This window comes from Rhinatrema bivittatum, chromosome 2 (assembly GCF_901001135.1).
Source record: "Rhinatrema bivittatum chromosome 2, aRhiBiv1.1, whole genome shotgun sequence".
NCBI lineage: Eukaryota > Metazoa > Chordata > Amphibia > Gymnophiona > Rhinatrematidae > Rhinatrema > Rhinatrema bivittatum.
Window position 1 is genome coordinate 62,477,007 of NC_042616.1, and position 15,169 is coordinate 62,492,175.

At 41.1% G+C, this 15,169-nt stretch overlaps 1 protein-coding gene across 1 annotated transcript in view; it reads right to left on the minus strand.

Moving 5' to 3' along the window:
* Nucleotides 1-3,399: 3,399 nt before the first annotated feature.
* LOC115084014 (myosin light chain 1, cardiac muscle-like) overlaps nucleotides 3,400-15,169 on the minus strand; it is an 84,469-nt gene continuing 72,699 nt past the window's right edge. The window contains exons 5-7 of the mRNA XM_029588268.1: nucleotides 9,737-9,814; nucleotides 7,712-7,747; nucleotides 3,400-4,106 (exon numbers count right to left, since the gene is read on the minus strand). Of these exons, the coding sequence (XP_029444128.1) occupies nucleotides 7,719-7,747; nucleotides 9,737-9,814 (107 nt within the window). The 3' untranslated portion in view covers nucleotides 3,400-4,106; nucleotides 7,712-7,718. The remainder of the gene's footprint in view (nucleotides 4,107-7,711; nucleotides 7,748-9,736; nucleotides 9,815-15,169) is intronic.

A 15,169-nucleotide genomic window follows, 5' to 3' on the forward strand; every position in this document is an offset into this window, starting at 1 on the left:
ATCAGAAAGATGCTGGCGAGCTACCAGTGTTTTAACCTAGTTCCTGTGCCTGTTCATGCAGGCCTTGTGTCCCTAGCTGGGATTGACCTCTGTCCTCGAATGAAGTGCCTGTTCATCCAGGCCTTGTGTTCCTACTGCTGTTTTAACTCCATTGCTGTGCCTGCCTGTTCATCCAGACCTTGTATTCCCACACGTATTCTTATTTCTGAGAGATCCTCCAATTCCTTTGTCATCTGCTGAAGTGCGTAAGTACCGTCTGAATTCACTAGACGCCAACGGAATTCACTAGACGCCAACGATATTCACTGGACGCCAATGTAAACACCGGGTACACACAACTCTAGGGGTGGACCCTTTCCAGGGAGTACTTCCCTGCACAAAGGAAAGGGAACTCTCTCCTGGGCCAATTGATAAGAAAACCACAATTCTGCAGCCAAAAATAGGCTGGAAATCCTTCCCCCATTGACTTTAATGGGCGACATATGTACATATACCCAACTCATTAGATTTTTTTTATGTCCATATTGGCCGCAAGTGGGACCCACTTTCGGACATAAGAAATATGAACATAAAATTTTGCTCTGCACATCCCTAAAATCTACCCCTTTGTGTTCTTCCCTTTATGGCTCTCTAACTTTCCATGTGACTTAGAATATAAAGTTTTATAAGTAACTCCACACCCATTCCTTCTATTTCCCTTGACACAGTACTTTTGCCTATCTCAAGCATACTTAAATTTTAATTATGCATTTGGTTGCTACTATCTCTACTGGTCGGCTATTCCAGATATCCTCTACCCTTTCTGTCTATTTCTTCTGAGATTTTCACCCTTTCCTTTCATATCAAGTGTCCTTGTTCATGAAGTTTTTTAATGGAGAATGCCTCCTTCCACTTTATAGAAGCCTGCTAAATATTGGAATATTTCTTTCATAGTCCTCCTTGCTCTTCTTTCAATAAACATGTTTTGAGTTGCTTCAGTCTTTTTCAGGGTAGTGCCTCCTAATGGGTTGGTTTTGTGCACACCGTGACAGAAATGCACCTTATTCTTAAGCCAGAGTATGTTGGATATTACTTCATTCTCTAAAATTGAGTGATGGTGGTATTTTTAATTCTTGTATTATGCAAACAATGTTGCATAGCTGCTTCATTTGGTTGATATTGACACATATTAGATCTATATGGAATTTTTAAAGAACCCCCTAGTATTGTATATTCAAGAGGTTTTAATATTCATGATCACATTGTTCATCAGCTTCCTAAGGCACCATGAAGAGGAAATGAAGCAGAAAAGGTAGAAGGGAAAACCCCAAGGCATTGATAAAGGGACAAAGCAGCACAAAGAGTGGTATCAACACATCAAAGCAACATGAAAGTTGCAAAGCAGCCCCCCCAGAGTGGCAGGAACCCTTCAAGATCTAAGGTCTGAGGTATGGCAGCAAGTCAGAGTGGCAAAAATAACCATAATGTGTAAAGTCTGGGTATGGCAGCAAGGCTGAGTAGCATAGAGACCCCCAAGGTGCAGCATGAGAGGTATAGCTGGATTTTGCTGGATTGTTTATGTTTTTTGTTCTCTACTCACCACTACTATTTCATAGGCAGATAATAAATATGTTAATAAATAAATAATACATACATATTTATGCATGAATTTAGATTTTTTTATATTCCACTTAGCAGCAAGACAGGGTGGCATGGGAGATGTCTGCCTTCCTGTGGAAGTTCTTGCCAATTGTCAGATTTAGTGCCAGACAAAGATCTGAAGTCAGTATAATTTTTAGTGAAATGAGCATTTATTTCATTTCCTACTTAACCTTCATCTTGCTACTGGGTGGAATTATGGGATTGGTGTAAAATGGTCTTTCTGAATGAAATGTTTATCACATTCAGAACATGTAATTGTTTCACTTTTTAATCCATTTCTTGAATAGATAGGCTAAGTTAGCTAGATAAGTTTATTTGGCTAACTTGCTGAGCCATTGCTGAATATGGACCTCAGAATCAAAACCAGACCAAGGAGAAAATCTAAGAAGTCAATATGAGGGCACCGAAGGAAGGCAGGTAGAAGTAAAGGAAGGAATAGAGACACAGCAACAAGATTAAAACTTATCTGTTGTACCAGCAGAAACCAGAGAACACAAAGGAAGTTTAATACAGGAGCCCATCCTGGTTTCTTCCTGTTGGTTTAATTAGGGATGCTGAATGTGATCACTGATTCAAGTCATGGAACTAATCCTAGACTTCATTACATCCACAAAATGGCTGGATAGTACAAACATGGGAAGCCACATGTTGTGCTACTTCAAAACTGGTTGGACTAATCACTACTGCTAAAACTCCCACTTAGCTATGCTTTGTCTGGAAATCCCTTATCACTTGCACAGGCTGGCTAGAGATAGATTTACTCTTTTTGGATTTTGTTTTCCTGAAACATTTACCAGTTTTTTGTTTTGGCCCAGAGGTTTCCTCCTTTTCCTTTGGTCTCCTTTGGGATATGCTACCATAAGCCTTCATTCCCTCACCTGGAACCTTGTTTCATGGCTTTTCCCAGGACATAGTAAGGTGGACCCTGAGTCTGGTTGCACGTTGTTGCCACTGAGTGATGGCTGGCGTTTTTCCTTCAGCCTGGGAGCTGTAAACACAGCCATTGCATCATCCCTAGCCCCGGCCACCTCAGAAAGCAGGTCCCTGGTCTGGAAATCAAATCCAGATCCTCTGCATAGCAGCCTGCAGCACTGCCACCAAGCTGTCAGCTAGGACATCACCTGCTTTTTTTTTAATGTATGTGCAAAATGTTTCACAACTATATTTAAAGCCGATTTTGTTAGGAAGCAAACAGTTTAGTTTCTTGTTAAAAGGAAGACAGGATTTGACTTTCCACAAATTCAAAATGGAAATATTTGGATCTCTCTATTTCATCAAAAATGCAAAATATTCTAAAACACACATTCATTATGAAAACAAATGGAAGAAAATGCCAGTTCTTTAAACTATTTAATGCCAAAGTAACCATCTGCAAAATTCATCATCTCATCTGTCATCCCTCCCAGGATATAGCAGTGAAATTCTTTGTTGTTTGCATAGGGCTGCGCAACCAAAGTGTTACACAATGTGAGTTGACCCATAGAGATGATTTTGGACGTAGTTCATTTGGTGGCAAGTCAAAACATACAATATGTCCTGACTGGACCCTCTTGCTGCTGTTGAATAGATTCAAAAGAAAATGAAACTGAATCCAACATTATGTATTATTTTTGTAGTATTTGCTGAACAGAGGCAAGAGCCATTGTAGATAAGTTTCTGTCTGCAAATTTATTTCATTGTGTTTGTCCTTCCTGCCACTGCTTGGCGATCTTCCATATACACTTATACAGAAGTTAAAAAAAATAATTAGGCAACATAATGATTATGAGAAATAGCTTCTTTTTATTGAGACATGGTCCAAATATAGTGATTTTGTCTTGGGACATCTTTACATGTTGAAGGTGTTGCATTTTCATACAACTCTCTGTTCTTTAGCTGACACATGAGTGAGGATTTTTCATAAAACTGTATGCCTTTACAGGACATGGCACTTATATAACTATTAGCGGATTACAGTAGTGCAAAGTGAGCCTGTGTTTTAGAAATCAAAACTCTTGTTTACTGTTTGCAGGAGAGACAAGTTGAGTTGAGAGGCTATCTTTGGGCAGCTCATGTTACTTGCCATCACAGTGTATCTTGATTGATTATTAATAGTTTCTCAGGAAAAACAATGCGGAAGTAACTGGGATACATGTGGTAACAATTTAAACACAAGTGCAATGTTTGAAAGTGTCCTGATGTTCATGAAGTCAGATGAATCCTTTAACTCTTCCACTTATGCCGTAAATTAACATTTTCTCTATTTGATAGCAAGAAACTATTGGACTTTTATCTCTTTAATTCCAGTCTCTGGGGATTGTGACAACCATGAGTTCCCATTGCCGTTCCTGTCCAAGGGAAATCTTAAGATGGGATGCATATTAGATACAGTTTGATATGTAAAAATGTTGTAGAAAAGAGGGGATTTTTCTTTTGTTTGTTTTAGAAATGTTAAACCATCAAGATTGCTTTGGAATCTTCTTTACCTAAGGATGTTAAAGAAAAAGAAAACAGTGAAATAGATTTCCATTAGCAATAGATGAAATGATGCAACAGTTTATTGTAAGAAAAAACAGTGCTTGAACTATTGTTTTATATACATTATAAAGCACAAGGGGGTATTCAGTCAACCCAAAATTTGTGCCAACCTCTTCATGGTTTTTATGGACGGTGCCACCATATACAGTGGAATTGTTGCTGAACTGCTCCACCTTTGAGTAAGGAAGGAGTAAGAAGACTTGCTAAGACTTGCACCTTAGACTGTATCAGAGTACTACCTGTCTCAGGTTCATTCTGACAGAACTGCTCAGTTGACTGCCCTTGTCTCACAGTACATTTGCTTAAATTGAGTATGGTGACATTTTTCTACCGAAATAAGTGCCAGTCCATATCTGTATATAACACCATGGGGATGGAGAAGGCGCCATTCCAGCTCTTGAGAGTTGTACTGGTTTGCTTCTTCCACAAGGTGTTAAGAGCTTGGAAAAAGCTGTATCTGCCAGTTGGGTTGCCTAGTCTATGTCAAAATTTTCCTGAGGCATACATCCCCCCTGCACCCCCCCCCCCCCCCCATGATGGGGCTCAATGTTGGTTATGTAGGTTTTAATTGAATCCAGAAGAAGCTGAAATGTGAACAGTGAATTTAATCATAGATTTTACTTCTCCAAGCCATTTATACACTGATTTACAAAATGCTTACACGATGAAATGCTTAGATTAATTACCTTGGGCCGGTCATGGGGCCAGCTCTGCTCCCATAGGGCCCCCTACATTCGCCTCTTGCTATGTCACTTATGTAAATACTGTTTACCTTTACCCTTAATCCAATCCTGTATGGGCCATCTCTAGGACTAGGCCCAAGGATACTGGTCTGTCTGCTCCCCACCCTTCTTTAATTTATCATCGATCGTAGGGAAAATGCTCTTTCTTTAAAAGAGAATGTATATTGGCATGTTGCAAGCTGCTATATTATATCTTACTCTAACTGATTTCTTGCATGTTAGTTATAAGATTAATAATAAGAGCCTGATTGGTTGTGAGGCTTTCAGTCACCCAAGACATGAGCTATTACAAAACAGCCCACAAATATCAAAGGGGTCAGTACCCCTAGTTTGAGGCCAGAGGGGAGACTTAAGTGAATAGCTATTTGGAAAATCTGGTTAATTAAAATAACATCTTTCCCTTAAATAAAACAAAACAAAACACTGTTCGATGTGTGAGAAGAGGCTGCCTGGGAGACCAAATACTGGCAAATTCGCTGATATTGAATATATAATGAGACATTTGGAGGCCTGTCCTGATCTGAGCTGTAGATTGCATTTTCAGCCTTACGCTACAAAACGTATGAGCCATATTCTTTTCCTAGCATGCAAAGCTGCTCAGGTGATATTGGTCTACATATAATAAAGGAAGGGAATCATCATTGTGAATTCCCAGGTCATGACTTCAATGTGAAAGTCTAGAAGTCAAAACCCCAGCCTTACTTCAGCCTCCACGCTGTCTCATTTATATACTTTCTGCATCAATTATTTATTCTGGCTCTATCAAAATCAGTAGAGAAGAGCCCTGCACTAATGCATGTACATACTAAAGTATTTTTTACAGTCAGAGCACTTCCCCCCCTCCATCTAATGCCATCATGGTACATGAGGGACTGGTGCCATGCATGGCCAGTTTGTGTCCAAATGTCAACAAATAGTTGTTACAATCTATACGTTTTTTATTCTCCATCCACTCATAGCTGTCCTGTCCAAGGACCCTGGCCAAGTACACCTTTCCTGTATTCACACCACACAGTCCTCAACCCTGTGATTGCTGTCATGGCTTCTCCAACTGACAACCCTTTTCACACATCAACATAGGGCACTAAACTGGAGAGTTAAAGATAATGGCGTCCATCACTGAATTATCTAGCTTGCATCCCAGAAGTGATGCCATAATGGGAGGAGGGTGGGGGGGGGCGGCAACCCAGGGCCAGTGCATTCCAATAGGCGAACTAGGTGGTCACCTAGGGTGCCAGCCATTAGGGAGTGGCAAAGAGCAGCCATATGGGACCACAAGCGGAGTCCTTCCCACTCACGGCCAAGAGGGGGAGAGACTCGGCAGGTCGTGGGGAGCATCCTTCCTGCTTGCAGCCAAGAAATGTAGACACTCGGTGGGTTGCAAGCAGCACCCATCCTGCTTGCGACCGAGAAAAACAAAGACTCAGTGGGCTGCAAGCACTGCAGTGCTCATCCTGCTTTGGGGCAAGAAAAGCAGTCACTTGGCGGGCCACAAGCAGTGTCCATCCTGCTCGCGGCCGAGAGAAGCAAAGTCTCGGCGGGCCACAAGCAGTGCCTCTGTGTGTGTGTGTGTGTGTGTGTGTGAGTGAGTGAGAGGAATTGTGTGCGTACGAGAGAACAATTGTGATAGTGAGAGGCAGGGAGCCTGTGTAAGGGTGAGTGTGTGAATGAGACAAGGAACCTAAGTGTGTGTAAGAGAGGGGGCCTATCTGAGTGAATGAGGTTGGAGCTGGGGCCTGGAATCAGGGGGGGGGGGGGGGGGAGAGAGAGTCGGTGCAAGGCAGAAGGTTCGCCTAAGGTGCCTTATACCCTTGCACTGGCCCTGGGGCAACACAACCTTTATACTGTCCACTCCTGCCAGAATCCTGTCTCCTTCTACAACATATCCATTACACCTCTAAGGCAGAATTTCTTGAATTCTCCTGTTGTCACTGCTCTGAACCGGGATACATACCAGTATGTATGTAAGTACCCTTGTCATGTACACACAAAAGGAAACATCTGGAGGCCACTCACTCTTTTTGCCTTTCCTTAAAAAGCTGCTATTTATGATCACTAAAGAGCACAAATTGTCTGTCAGTTGTTCTCAGGCAGTACAAATAGACTGGGCTCTTTAACTACTGACAACATGCCATGCTAGCAGTGCTGTAGGACACAGTCTAAAAATGCAGCTATCAGTGCAGCTACAACCACTAGCCATTTCTTGCAGGCATTTTGGCAAGTGATCCACCAGGACAAGTATTGGGACCAAGACGTCTACCCCTGGTGGGTCCTCCTTTAAACTCTGGTACATCTGACATGTCTTGCCTCTTAGCTTTCTGTGTTGTAAGCTCAGAGAATCCACATGCTTCTCTGAAGTGTCCAAAGTGTACTGTCAGACTGAGAGTGAGTCTTGATGCTAGACTAATGGCTTGCTTTGTATTTGTCAGACTTGATCCACTAATAGGTGTTTTATTTTTTGGACATTTTTCTGATCGATCCAGATCCTGTGCGGATGCTGCTCAAAGTTAAAGATTCAGATAAATTGTATTTGAAAAGAACACTCAAAGTCTGACTGATGGGGCTACTTCAGCTTATCACATTCAAGGGTACAAGTAAGCAATGAGCCTAAGATAAAAAATAAATGACACCTTGCTGAATAAAGTATGATGGATCCCTTAACTCTTAAATATTGCACTACCGAAAAAGGTATGTCAAATAGGAACTTTCATATGAAGGATAAGAAGCAAATGGCTTATCTTATCTGCATGCACAGTACCACATTAATCTTCTGCAGGGCAGGAAAGCAGTGGCAATCACATGTTCCATACCTAAAGTTCAGCTGGCCATGATGTGCTTCACAAAAGCTGTAAAGAAAGTGGAAGAGAGTTAAAAATGTCGATAGCACATGACATTTGCTCTGTGCAGTAGATAAATGAATCTGTTCAGCTTCCAGTTCGGATTTTCTTCTAATGTGTTTGGATTAGCTCGGGTTGTTTTTTCAACTTAACGTGGATCTTTTAGTGACAATTTTCAGACATGTCTTATTTCTAACTGCTGACAATGAATGGTAATTTCCGACAGCCGTGAGAACACAAACCCTTTGCCTGATTTTCCGGGCTCAAGCTGTCCCACTTTCAAGACTAAAATTGATGGTTAAGCTGCTGCAAAAATTCATCTGAGATGTAGGGGTGTGTGTGTGTGTGTGTCTGTGTGCATGTGAAGGGAAGAAGAGACATCATAGATATAGTAGAGTAGGTGTGTTTGGGAGTTTATTAAATGCACTAGGTTTTTAAAATTATTATTAGGCCTTAAAAAATATAGTTTCGGGTAGATTTTTAAAACATTGCGTAAGTGGAAAACGGGGGTTACGCGTGTGGCTCTTCCAAAGGGCCCGGCCACGCGTGTATCTCCCGTTACGCAAAGAAGTGCCAGGCCGAATGAAAGGGAAGGACCCTGGGGGAGGGGCGGGGCTGGAAGCGGCCAGTACTAGCAGCCATTTGCCACTGAACCTGGGGAAGGGATCGCAGGCACACATATGTTGTTACTGCTCCTTAATTGGAGCAGACTGGGAGGGAACTGGGAAAAGGGACCATCGCGTCACTGCGCGTATATTAAAAATTTACACCCCCCCTTCGCGTGCATGTCCTGGGTCGCGTGCACATGCACATGCACGCGTGTTATAAAATAGCCGTGTCCATGTGTGTGCGCCGGGAAGCACGTGCACATGGACACATGTGCATAAGTTTAAAAATCTACCCCTCAGTTTTTAAGTTTTAGAGCCCATTCAAACATTTTCAGTAGTTCCACCCTCTTTAAAGAGACACTACATAAAAGTCAGATGCTAATGAAGTGTCCATCGACACTATGGTAACCGAAGGAGTGACAGTGCTGAGGATGGAAATGAGAACACAGGAACTCATTTCCTTCTACTGGAAAAGTTGTTGACAGCTCCTGTTGAGATTCAGTACTTTGTGTGAGAGTGGAGAAAGGGATCGGAAAGCAATTTTTTTAAAATCCAAATTGGTTTATTCCTTTTATTGTTTTTAAAGTATCTTAAAAAGGCTCTAATTTCATTACCCTACAATCTAAGACATAGCCAACAAATTTAGCAAACAGCACAATGACATTTTAAATGTGGCAGAATGTGATGATCCTATAATAGCAACCATGTGTTCCACTGGGAGAACTGATTACTTTTACCTAAATTCCTTAGAAATAAATCTTGCATGGTTTGGGTGGTTGGGGTCCACTTTATTCTTCCCTAGGTACCTTGTACTAATTTAGGGAAAGGTTTTCCTAACATGAGATCTAACATTTAGTTTTATTTACTAATTAAGAAATTATCACAAACTGAATACAACTCTTTTTCTAATTAAAGTGATTAAGCTTTTATAAAGCCAGTTCCTAGTCAAACATGTTGATGTCAACCCTAAACACCCCCCCCCCCCCCCAGGTTTCTTCTATGTGAATAGACATAGTGGCAGGCAAAATGTGTAGTAAAACTACTGGGGTGTATATTCACTTATCCAGCTAATTTAACTGGGATATTCAGCAGCGCAGCATGTCTACTGAACATATCTGGCTATGTTAAAGTCAGCAGGATAAGTATATCCGGCTAACTTTAGACCAGCCTTACGGTGTAGCCAGAGTTAGCTGAATAGGTTAACCGCCCAACTCTGAATATCAGCTTAGTCTGTTCCTTCCCAGAATGCTTATCTCCCAAGGCATCCACAGTTACTGTGACTGAGATCATACATCAGGAGTAGTTGTGTATTCTCTAATGAACTTTGATTTAATGACAATGTTGAAAGGAGAGGGAGGAAAAGGAATATGTTACTATGACTGTCTCTTGCCTTCATAGTTGATACAACCATTGGCATCTTCCTGACCAGCCATCAGCTTGTCCACCTCCTCTTCAGTCATTCTCTCACCTAGGAAGAGAACAGTTAACCTTGTTAAAAGATGCAATTACATAAGTACAATTTTCTTGTGCAGTGTAAATTAGATGCAACTGAAAGGAATCAATGAGGAATACAGATATGAAACACTGTCAAAATACAATATTATTATTACTACTACAAATATTTTAACTGAGGCATAGTATTGGCATACAGATTTCCACACCTTTGGCATTTCGTTGACCCACACAGAGTTTGTGATACCATTTGGAGCACCATTGATATCATGGATTAATGGATTAATGTCTGGCCATGTGCCAATGTAAAGGTACAACACTTGCTGCACATGCCTCAACAGCACAGTCTATTTGCCATCTGATGATTTTGGATTTTGTGCTTGCAAACAATTGGCACCAACCCAAGGTCTATACCACTGAGCTAAAGGAGCAGTTCTCATCGTTGAGCTAATAAAGGAACCCTAGCTAATCCATCCCCTTATGAATCTGTCCTATCACAGGAGGAGGAAGAACTTTATAATCAGAGCAATTATAATGGCAGCAATTCTATAAACTGCAGATGTATATTACACAGAAGTAGTGTTCCACAAGACAGCCCTCAATAACCCTCCCCATACTGAGCCAGCCCATTTATCTTCTTTGCGGTATTTGAAAATATATTGCAGGCTAAATATCGCCAGATAGTCATCCTTTTATATGCAGCTGGGGAATTTTTGCAGAATCGAGGCCGACAAAGCTTTATTTCCAATTACAGTTTGGCAGGAGGGGGCATGGGAAGCTAAATTAATTTGTTCAAAGGTAACACAAATAATTAGTGTCAAAATAAGAATCTAAGCTCTTCATTATCCTACGCTCTTTTATCCACCTTATTCTAGTGTTTCTATCATTCCACCAGCAGATACGTAACCATCTGTCATGTGTGAATTGAGTGCTGTACTTCATGCTATACCAGCTCACAAGATTTCTTAATCTGCAAAAAGCAGAGCTCTTCATAATCTGTGTAGCTGTCATGCTTGAATACCACATCACTCTCCCAGGGAGCCCCAGACGAATACCTGGGCACAGAAGTACCTTAATTGCCCTATTTAATCTAAACCAGTTTTTGCATTCAAATGCTATCATGATGGAAATTAAAAAGTTACATTTTCTTTCACACCATGACAGACTATAATGGATAGGTTCAAATATCTACCCTCCCTTTTCTATTACTGCATTGTTTGCTCTTATCCTGCTGCAGTAAATTCACTATAATAACATAAGGAAGTTGCAGTAACACCATTAGTTCAGCTAAAAGAAAATAGCAATCCATCTTTTCTATCATATATTTAGGGAAAACATATTTGTAGCAATTTAGAGGAAAGCAAAAACAAACAAATCTCAAACAAAGGCAGCAAGACTGTGGCTACCAAACCATTTTGTTCAGATAATTAGAAAAGTATGGCTGTGTACTACACAAAAAGTTTTGGAAATCTATTATATCAGCATTGTTTTATAGTTTATCCCAGGGGTGAGTAAACTGAGGGGTGGCCCTCCCAGGAGGGGCTTGAACAATCGTAAAGTGGGGACACACTTGTTGCCCAATTAAGGAAGAAAAAACATGGCTACACTGTCAAGTCTCACTGCCATGAAGGCAAGCTCAGGAGAGAAGAAGCTGTCAGAATTTAGTGACATCACTGTAAGCATGCCAAGGCTTAGCCATGCATACTCTTTCAGTGGGCCAGGGAGAGGCACTACTTCTGCTGTGGTAGGCCTGGGAAGCGGGGAGTGGGGGTGGGGTTGGACGGAGCCACTTACATTGCAGCAGAACTGGACATGGAAGCAGCCACTGTGGTTTATCACAATTCAGGAAGATCTACCACCCTCAGGTCTCAGCCTGGGAGGGGTTCCTGCTGCTGACGGGTTCTTACCCAGAGAGAGAGAGAGAGATCACAGATGTTGCCCACTGGGGAAAAAGAAGTGGTGAGGTAGGGGAGGGGAATGAGCAAAGAGGCCAGAGAGAATGAAGACATAGAATGGAGAGAGGAAAACTAAAAGCAAAAAGTATAAAAAAAAGTTAAGTCAAAATATGAGAAAATAAAAAAACAAGAGCAAACTAAGAAAATTACAAAAATAGAGAGAAAATGATAGGATGGATCAAAGTGGTGGAGGGGTGACACTATACATTAAAGAGAGCATTGAGTCAAATGATAAAAGTTCTGTAGGAAGCAAAATGCAATGTTGAATCTATATGGATAAAAATTCCTGGTGAAAAAGGGAATACAATTGTAATGGGGGTGATTTTTACCATCCACCTGGCCAGAATGAACTAAAAGATGAAATGCGAAAAGAAATTAGGGAAGCTAACAAAATCAGCAGCAAGTAATTATGGGTGATTTCAATTGCCCCATTAATGTTTGGGTGAATGTTATATCAGGACATTCTAGAGAAGTAAAGTTCTTAGATGAAATAAATGACTGCTTCATGGAGTAGCTAGTACAAGAACTAAGAGGAAAAACTATTATAGTCCTAGTCCTTAGAGGACATGGATTTGATACAAGAGGTAAGTGTTGGAGCCACTTGGCAATAATGATCACAACATTATCAAATTTGACTTGATAACTGGAAGGAGCGCAAAAAAAGAAATTTACTGCAACAGCATTTGACTTTCAAAAATGTGACTATGATAAAATGAGGAAAATGATTAGGAAAAAATGAAAGGAGCAACTACAGTTTAAGTTTAACTCAGGCATAGACTTTTTAAAAAATACCATCTTGGAAGCCCAGACCAGATGTATTCCACACATTAGAAAAGGTGGAAGGAAGGCTAACTGGCTACCGGCATGGTTAAAAGTTGAGGTGAGAGAGGCTAAAATATCTAAAAGAACATCTTTCAAGAAATGAAAAAGGGATCCAAATAAAGAAAATAGGAAACAGCATAAGCAATGGCAAGTCAGATAAAAAGCATTTATAAAAAGGCAGAGAGAGAATCTGAAAAGAAGCTTGCCATAGAAGCAAAAACTGAAAAACGTTTTCAGGTACATTCAAGGTAAAAAGCCTGCGAGGGAGTCAATTGGACCATTAGATGATCAAGGGGTAAAAGGTGCACTTGGGGATGACAAAGCTATAGCAGAGAGACTAAATGAATTATTTGCTTTGAAATTCACTGAGGAAGATGTAAGAGATATACCCAAGCCAGAAATTAAATTCGGAGGTGATGATAAGTACCAAATCACTTGGACCAGATGGTGTACGATCCAGAGTGCTGAAAGAACTGAGAAATGAAACAGCGGATCAGCTATTGGAAGTTTTAAGTGTTATACACAAAATAGTAAATAACAAAAAATCTGACCGGTTAGGATCGGCACTGCATTTTCAGTACCCCCCCCCTTCCCCAAGAAACAAGATCAACCAACAAGGGTTTGTTAAGAATCCCTTCAAAACAAAGTGCCCACATGACAGAGCTGAGAGACAGAGCCTTTTTTCTATTGCCAGTCAAAAATTGCGGAACATAATGCTGGAAGACCTACAGATGCAGAAAGATTTTAAATTCTTTATAAAAGATTTAGCATGTTTAAAATAGCATTCGTGAATGACCAATTGTACTAGCAGAAAAGGGGGAAATGGCCTGTCTAATAAAAGACTCTAAGTTAAGAGAGAAACTTTGATTAATCAAATGTTTGATTTTACATTTATGTACATTGTTTTGTTTTAGCTACGTATGTTAATTTCTGTGAACCACCATGATTTTATCCCAGAACAACGGTTATACAAATAAATAAATAAATGTGTAAACTATCAGTAACATCATCTATGGTAACTGAAGACTGGCAGGTTGCAAATGTAATGGCAATTTTTAAAACAAGATGAAGTGGTGATCCAGGTAATAACAGATCAGTGAGTGATGTCTATGCGAGTCAAAATGGTAGAAACTATCATAAAGAACAAAATTGCTGAACATATAGAAAGACATAGTTTAATGGGACAAAGTCAACATGGATTTCCCAAGGGAAGTCTTGCCTCACAAATCTGCTACATTTTTTTGACGGTGTAAATAAACATATGGATAAAGGTCAGCCAACTGATATAGTGTATCTGGATTTCCAGATGATTTGACAAAGTCCCTCATGAGAGATTTCTTATGAAATTAAAAAGTCATGTGGTAGGAGGCAGTGTCCTATTGTGGATTGTCAACTGGTTAAAAGATAGAAAACAGAAAGTAGGGCTAAATAGTAAATTTTACCAGTGGAAAAATGTGAATAGAGTAGAGATGTGAATCGGAACTGGAATCTGATCGGTTCCGGTTCCGATCCAAATCTTAAAATTCTTATCGCCTGGCCCGATTTGATTTTTGATTATCGGCTGCACCCGATCCGATAATCAAAAAACCCTCCCCCACCCTCCCGAACCCCCAAAAAAGGTTTTAAAATTACCTGGTGATCCAGTGGGGGCACGGGAGCGATCTCCCGCTCTTGGGCCATCAGCTGCGTTAATAAAAATGGCGCCGATGGCCCTTTGCCCTTACCATGTGACAGGGTATCCGTGCCATTGGCCGGCCCCTGTCACATGGTAGGAGCACTGGATGGCCGGCGCCATCTTTAAAAATGGTGCCGGCCATTTTAAAGATGGTCAGCGCCATCTTTAAAGATGGCGCTGGCCATCCAGTGCTCCTACCATGTGATAGGGGCCGGCCAATGGCACGGATACCCTGTCACATGGTAAGGGCAAAGGGCCATCAGCGCCATTTTTATTAGTGGCAGCCAATGGCCCGAGAGCGGGAGATCGCTTCCCGCACCCCCACTGGACCACCAGGAAATTTTAAAAGGTTTTTGGGGGGGGGTGGGGTCAGGAGGGTGGGGGAGGCTAAGGGGGTCATTTTAAAGGTTCAGGTGGGGTTTTTTTTATCGGGGCATCGGCGCCATTTATATTAGTGGCAGCCAAAATGGCGCCGATGGCCCGAGAGCGGGAGATCACGCTGGGACCCCCCCCCCCCCCCCACTGGACCACCAGGTAATTTAAAACATTTTGGGGGGTTTGGGAGGGTGGGGGATTCGTTTTAAAGGATCAGGGTGGGTTTAGGGGTTGTTTTGGTGTGCTGGTTTTCCCGCCCTCCCCCCCCCGATTTACGATTTTTCACGATAAATTAGGGGAATTTCTATTGTATCGCGACTCTAACGATTTTTGATGATTTAAAAAATATCTGACGATTTTTTTAAATTGTCAAAAAACGATTCACATCCCTAGAATAGAGTGCCCCAGAGATCTATTCTGGGACCATTGCTTTCTAATATATTTATAAATCACCTGCAAATGGGAACAACACATTCTCCGATGTAACAAAATTATTCAAAGCTGTTAAATTGCAAGAGGATTGTGAGAAATTGCAAGAGGACAT